Source organism: Sinocyclocheilus grahami, unplaced genomic scaffold, assembly GCF_001515645.1.
Source record: "Sinocyclocheilus grahami isolate Dianchi unplaced genomic scaffold, SAMN03320097.WGS_v1.1 scaffold431.1, whole genome shotgun sequence".
NCBI classification, from domain to species: Eukaryota; Metazoa; Chordata; class Actinopteri; order Cypriniformes; family Cyprinidae; genus Sinocyclocheilus; species Sinocyclocheilus grahami.
Window position 1 is genome coordinate 1,088,445 of NW_015505610.1, and position 7,544 is coordinate 1,095,988.

Sequence of the window (7,544 nt, forward strand, 5' to 3'; positions counted from 1 at the left end):
GTGCCCCTTGCCCTGAGCCGTCTCAAAGGGCGCTTACGAGGCAAGCATGTACTAGTCCGCACGGACAACACAGCGACCGTTGCGTACATCAACCGACAAGGTGGTCTGCGCTCCCATCGCTTGTCGCAACTCGCCTGCCACCTCCTTCTCTGGAGTCAGAAGCATCTGAAGTCGCTTCGTGCTGTTCACATTCCTGGGCTGCTCATCCGGGCAGCCGACGAGCTGTCCCGAGCTGCGCTCCCGGGAGAACGGCAACTCCATCCCCAGACGGTCCAGCTGGTTTGGAGAGTCCCTCCTTGGCCGATTCCTCTGAGGAAGGATTTACTGACTCAGAGACGGGGGAACCCTTTGGCACCCGCATCCAGACCTCTGGAAACTTCATGTCTGGTCCCTGGACGGGACGCGGAGGTTCTGAGTGATCTACCCCAAGAGGTAGTCGACACCATCACTTCGGCGAGAGCACCGTCTACGAGACACGCCTACGCTTTGAAGTGGAACCTGTTCGTTGAGTGGTGTTCTTCTCGCCCGAGAAGACCCCCGAAGATGCCCGATCGGAGTTGTGCTGTCCTTGTTGCAGCAGGGGCTGGAGCGAAGGCTGTCTCCCTCCACCCTTAAAGTTCATGTCGCCGCGATCGCTGCTAACCACGGCCCCGTAGAAGGGAGGTCGTTGGGGAAGCATGACTTGGTCGTCAGATTCCTTAGGGGGGCGAGAAGGTTAAATCCTCTACGGCCCCCCTCTATACCCTCTTGGGACCTGAGTCTGGTGCTCACGGCACTACAGCAGGCCCCGTTTGAGCCTTTCCAGGCAGTGGAGCTGAAGTTCCTCTCAATGAAGACTTTGCTCCTGCTGGCATTGGCCTCTATCAAGAGGGTAGGGGACCTGCACTCATTTTCGGTCAACGATTCGTGCCTAGAGTTCGGGCTGGCTGATTCCCAGGTAACCCTGAGGCCCCGGCCCGGCTACGTGTCCAAGGTTCCCGCTACTCCCTTCAGGGATCAGGTGGTGAACCTCCAAGCGCTGCCCTCGGAGGAGGCAGACCCAGCCCTAGCTTTGCTAGCAGTAGCTGGTCCTCTTGTGCAAGCCCTGGCCTACGCCAAAAAGTAGGGGCGCAGATGGCTTCCTCAGGACACTGGAAGGGGCAGTAGCTGTGGCCTTTTGGTAGGATCCCAATTCGTCAGTCATCCAACGTGACGTCGAGAGTGACCGACTGAAAGGGAACGTCTCGGTTACGTATGGTACCCCTCGTTCCCTGAAGGAGGGAATGGAGACGTTACGTCCCGTCACCACAGCTCCTGTACCATTGCTGAGCGGCCGGGTCACCGGCTCGGCTCCTCAGCGAAAACCTGAATATGTGCTGCATCTGCTGCCTACTTATACTCACGCTGTGATCAGCAGCAGCTGGATGCAATAATCGCATGCCAATGTGCATTGGCTCGTTTGGTTTACACTCGAAGTAGATTGGTCTCTCTAAGCGAGATCCCAATTCGTCGGTCATCCGACGTGATGTCTCCGTTCCCTCCTTCAGGGAACGAGGGTTACCATACATAATCGAGACGTTAGCTGAACCCTGTCTGTTTTACGTGTTATTTGTAACAAACAATATTACAGGTGCCTTGTCAGATTTAAGTTGAACCGCGGTGCAAATGCATGCCGAGCTGTGGGTGGAGAATGGTATGTTTTTTTTACAGAGAACTGTTACACCGCTAGTATATATGCATTAATTTATTTATTTATCAGCTAATATTTAAAAATAGGCCAAATTAGTGTTCTATTTACAGCTATAATTTTTTGTAGTAGTTTTTTATTATTAAAATCTTGTGAGAGTCATAGGGTTGCTCAGATTAGAATGTGGACAAAACAGTCACTCTTTGTAAACTTTCTTCAATGCGAGTGCTTTATGCTCAAATATGACCAGTCATTTACGCCGTTTATTTTATTTCTATCTTTGCTATACTGTATTTATTTGTGCTGTTGCTTGTAATTGTATTATTTGTTCTTATTTTCTTTATTTTTATTTGACAGTATATTCCTTTTTCTCTAAACATAGCATATCCTGAACTGTACCAATGATACAAACTGAACTGTTACACACCTAATATATACATATAGACAGACAAATATACATACCTTGGGAACAGAAAGTGGCTCATGTTTTCCAAGATGCTGCCCCATGTTCCTGAGACAAAATGGAAAAATCAATGTTTATTAAAAATTAGAAAGGCAAAAAAAATTACTTTTATATAATCAAACTGATATTTGGTATTTGAGAAGAGTTTGTGCTGAAAAAAACAAACACTAAAAATTTTTGCATATTAATTCAGATTAACTACTTGATTAATCAAATACACTTTGTTAAACATTTTTAATAGCTTGCAATGAGGTTCAGGTCTAGCCAGTTGAGATGAACTAAATATTTGTTCTTGGAATAATGTACTATGGTATAGTCTTATACCATAATGCCACCCTCCTATAAAGGCATCCGGTTCACTTTTTTCTGTTCTTAGATACTCAAGACAGCAACTCTTTCAAAGTTAACCTGGGTATCTCTGTATTTTGTCACATTCTTGTTTGGTAAGAAACGTTGATCCCTCAAAGCTCTCTATACACAGCGTTTGTGCATTCATATATAGCTTCCAATTCGGATATAGCTTCCACTTCATAGTTGAAACAACAGTGCCCTCTTGGAAATCCAAACTCTTTAGCCTGATTGGCTAAAAGGCCTTACAGGAGTGCTGATATAATCACCAGTATCAGAACTGGGACTGTTCATCATTTGTAATATGTCACTCTGCAGACCTATCTGTCTGCCCATGAGAAAGTCTCACCCACTAGAATGACTAGGCCTATAGCATAAAAAGAGGAGGAAAAACAGTGTTTTTTTTATTTCTTTTCTCACTGAATCTAGGCATGGATCTGTACTCCAGAGGAAGTCGTTCTGCCATTTTTAAAAGGTGTGTGTGAAACTGACCATCCACAGAAAGCAAAAATTCATCAAAAACAATTGGCAGGTGAGACACTCCCATGAGACACTCTGTTGTTTCACATGAGCCGGTGGTTACATATCATGGCACAGGATGTGAAGGTATACCACATTTTTTCCCTCAATTTTTCTGGAGGCTCTAGTTACAAACTCATCACAGTTGTTGTGGTCTGCAAAGATGATACATTCACACGGAAGACACTGAAGTAAAAATGGATGCTCCATGAAACAAAAACGGATCTCTAGTGCACATCACAGAGTACATGTACATAAACATTTACATTTACATTTACATTTAGTCATTTAGCAGACGCTTTTATCCAAAGCGACTTACAATTGGGGGATACATAAAGCGATTCTTCTTAAGAGAGGCAAACAGACACAAGAAGTGGTTGTAATACCAAGTTCTTAGACATTGTTCAAATAAGTACAAGCTAGAAAGAGAAGGAATAAATAATTTTTTTTTTTTTTTTTTTAAACATTTTGCACATTCGTGTTCCTTAGACTTAAAGTGTAATGAGCCAGACTTTTTTAAGTTCCATGTTCAGGGTGAACTTATAGGTTTTAAAGGGGTCATATGACGCGATTAAAATTTTTCCTTTCGCCCTCCTAAAACGCCTTGTTTAAGAAAGAAGGCGTAACTTTTATTCTGTCTGTAGTATTGTTGCTGCCGCTGCCATGTTGTGGAGATGCTGTGTGTTTCGTTGTGAAAGCGAAACTACTTTGTTTGGCCTTCCAACAGAGGATGATATCAGCTTCGTCATGCCTAGAGCTGATCCGTGCTGGTCGCTGAGGAAATACATCAACTTCGCGCTGTCGATCGCCAGATCGACTTTCACCGTGGACGAAGCAGAGTCCAGCCCGGGGTCGTCACATGTGGTTGCCGCAAGCCCGCCCGCCGCGCTGTTCTCTAGCCTGCGGGCCGCCGCTCACTAACCCGCCAGCCGTTCCTCACTCTAGGCCGCCGGCAGCCCAGTGTAGAGTAGGGATTGTTGTTTGTCATTTCTCCAATCACAAATGCAGACATGGTTTTATGTTTATGCGGCACGATATGCAACGCAACACGTAAAGACAGTACAAGTCATTAATCAGTAAAGATGTCCCCACTGGATGCAATAAATGCCTCTTTTGTAATGGGTTTTATTGGTTTTGTGTCGTCGTGCCAGGAGACACGGCATCACAGTATGGTAAGGGGCGTAACATTTCCGTCACACACTTGAGGGATTCAGCCAATCACTACGCACTGGATAGCTGGCCAATCACAGCACACCTCGCTTTTCAGACCGATGAGCTTTGTAAAAATCGACACGTTTCAGAAAGGCGGGGCATAGAGGAGAAACAATAATGTACAGTATGTGGAAAATAATGTGTTTTTTTAACCTTAAACCGCATAAACACATTGCATTACACCAAATACACAACATAATGTTCTTTTTAGCAACGTCACATGACCCCTTTAAGGGAGTACCAAGTATAGTGAAGACGCAGAACATTTCAGCGTTAATTCATTTTTACTTTTTAATGGGGGCAAGAAAGTGTAAGAGAGCACATTTTTACAGTTTCCCTCATTTTGGTGTCGATTATCGCTGGTGTCACCAGAAAGGAACCAATAGTCTAAACAGACATATTGCATGTGAAAATACTAACGTGATAATTCTAACACAGCATACATACAGTATTGTAAATTTTAACCGGTTGAATGAAAAGAAACTAACAATTTAAACAATTCAGGTGAGTCACATAGAATTACTCACTGTATATCTGCCATTAATGTTCATTACAAATGGCATAGGCTAATCAGCAAATTCAAACATTTGAAATTAAGAATAATTATTAAATAGAGCTAAACTTCTCAATAACAGAGATGTGAGATTTTATTTATTTTATTTGCAGCTGATTTTCAGCTTAGCCTGTGTGGTCTCTGCTGAACAAAAAAATAGACACCATCACAAAATTTGTAATGGTTTTGCTGGTTATAATGGGACTTGTATTGGTTTTAATGGAAACTGTAATGTTAATTGGTCACCTTCTATTGGTGGCTTGTTAAAATCAATAAATCCTAATGGAATATATCTCAAAACACACTACAGAAAACCATTTTTAATGGTTAAAAGTTGATGGTTTGTAATGGTATTTGTAGTGGAAACTTATTAGAATTTTCTGTGATGGTTCTATTGTTTTTTCGTCAGTCATCACACTGAGAGTGTATCTAATTACCGGTACCTGCAACACTTCTTTAGAAATGACTTTTCCTGTGGGAGCCTACAGTTGAATACTGAAGATTGTGTGTGGTATTTTACACGTGATGGGGATTCTGAGAAATGCGACTATTTCTGTATTTCATCGGAAGCGTGTGGCGGACAGTGTTGCCAACTTAGCCATTTTGTTGCTAAATTTAGCAACTTTTTCTTCCAAAAGCACCTAGCAACAAATTTAGCTATTTTTAAATTTTATTGGGCTACTTTTAGCAACTTTTGATAAGTGACTCAAACGATAAAAAGGCACAGATTTTCCATCTAAATTACACAAAATGAGTAAACCAAAGATGCCTAGCAGTACACACATCACATGAATTAAGTTAGCTGCTATTAGCAATTGCTCAATTTAATAATAATAATAATAATAGTTCATTTATGATACACAATGGTAGTAGCTTGTACCAGCGATTGTTGATCAGTTAGTACACTGTAAGAAAAATATCTAGAAAAATGGAAAAGGTGCTAGTAATTTTCCAGGACATTCTCCATTATCCATTGTAACCCGAAAACACAAAATACAATGCGTAATTTAAAATGCAGGTAAAAAACCTGTGAAAAATCAATAAGGAAAATTCCTTCATATTAACATAGTAGATTGTGCCCCAGTTTACTAGCTAATAAAAAAACTTAAATTTTAAGCCCTAATTGTTCAAAAATGTGTAAGTGTTTAAAAATACAGTTATTTATATTTTAATATTATATTACTTCACAAACAAATCTAAATGAACATATATAAAATATTTTGTTGCTGAGATTTGACGTAGTGACAATTTTGCGTCCAAATTACGTAATGATGTCATCGCGTAATGACATCACAACATAATTTAGCTACTTTTAGCAACAAATTGACCTTCCTTCAGCAACTTCCCCTGAAAATTAGTTGGCAACACTGGTGGCGGACCTCCGTCAGAAGAGGGCGAGATTTCACTAAAACAGTCGCCAGGTGAGACACCCTCGAGTTAGTTATTCATAATCATAATCATAATCGAGTTGTTTTGAATCAGCTAGTGAGGCGCCGCCTTTGGTTTCCCAACACATCTATTCCCCTCGACGAAAATACGACTGTATGTCGCCCACATTAGTTTCCATCTGAACAAGAGAAGCAAACGCGGAAATTGATCGTTTACGGTCGTGTTTTCACCTGAAAGACTGGAAATCTTCAGCATTATGCGATTATAATAAAGCTTTGAAGCTTGCATAGCTTGAAGCTTTTACATCTTTGAATTGCGCGACTACCGTTAACACTAAACTCTCAGAGTATGTCTTCCTGTTAGTAACCTGTAATGTGTTCTACTGGTAACACACAATAATTACTAAAAAGATTATAATGAAAACGTAACGCACAATAGTATTTCAACCGCTTGACGGTTATCTCCTCACATCTGCTCGACACGCGCTCAAGTTTAGTGTAGTATATGCAAATAAAACGGCATATTTTTGCTACAAGTCGGGGCCTCTGGCTACACGGAAAAACAAATACTCATGTTAACGTGAACGTCGTGCTGAACTGTACTGAAAACCTTGCCATCTGTTTTAATGAGTGAGTAATGCGTTCATAACATCAGGCACAGAAGTTGAAAAGGTGGCACAGCCGAACCGCGACACGTTACATAATAAGTAAGTTAAGTCCAGTCATGACAGAAACAGAACCACTGACTATAGCATCTGCTCAGCTAGAAAACAAGCTGAGCTGAAATAGAGCATATTTTACGCAAAGGCTACGGCACCGTATAAGATGTCGTGATTTGACGAACAGGCACACAAACAAACAAACACACATAAAGACGTACTTGTTTGCCCAAACGCGTCCACGCGATATGTAGATTACAAGTTTCGACTGCTGGCCTCAGCAGTACATCAAAAAATCCACATCTGCCCAAAATATAATTTTGTAGGCTTTGTTTTTGTTTCGGCTGCTTGTGGTTTGGATGGATGATCCACTAACGTAGCTACTTCCTGCTTTTAGGTAGTGCTGTGTTATTCAGTGGGGTGGGGCTATGAAGACGTTTACTAACGTACGTGTTGCTTTCTAAATTACTTAGTATTTAATTATAGATGGAATAAACCTAATAGAAAACCTTTAATGTATCATTACAGTTGTTGTTGTGTTGTCGTTGTGATTGCTATTATGGAGTTGTGTTGTTTCGTTTATTGGTGTTTTATACTGTTGTAGCACCTTGTGTAATGCTGCGTTCAAGTCCTCCTGGGACGTTCCTACTTTTTTTTTTTATGGCTTCAAACAGATTAACAAAATATTTTAACATATAGATACAACACAACCTATTCACATTATTACAATCATACA

The 7,544-nt window shown here is 41.3% G+C and overlaps 1 protein-coding gene across 1 annotated transcript in view; it reads right to left on the reverse strand.

Annotated features, from left to right (window-relative positions):
* The window catches only part of LOC107551742 (myelin basic protein-like), a 30,404-nt gene extending 23,194 nt beyond the window's left edge, over positions 1–7,210 (reverse strand). Inside the window, exons 1-2 of the mRNA XM_016233465.1 lie at positions 7,030–7,210; positions 2,129–2,177 (exon numbers count right to left, since the gene is read on the reverse strand). Of these exons, the coding sequence (XP_016088951.1) occupies positions 2,129–2,173 (45 nt within the window). The 5' untranslated portion in view covers positions 2,174–2,177; positions 7,030–7,210. The remainder of the gene's footprint in view (positions 1–2,128; positions 2,178–7,029) is intronic.
* Between the last annotated feature and the right edge of the window lie 334 nt (positions 7,211–7,544).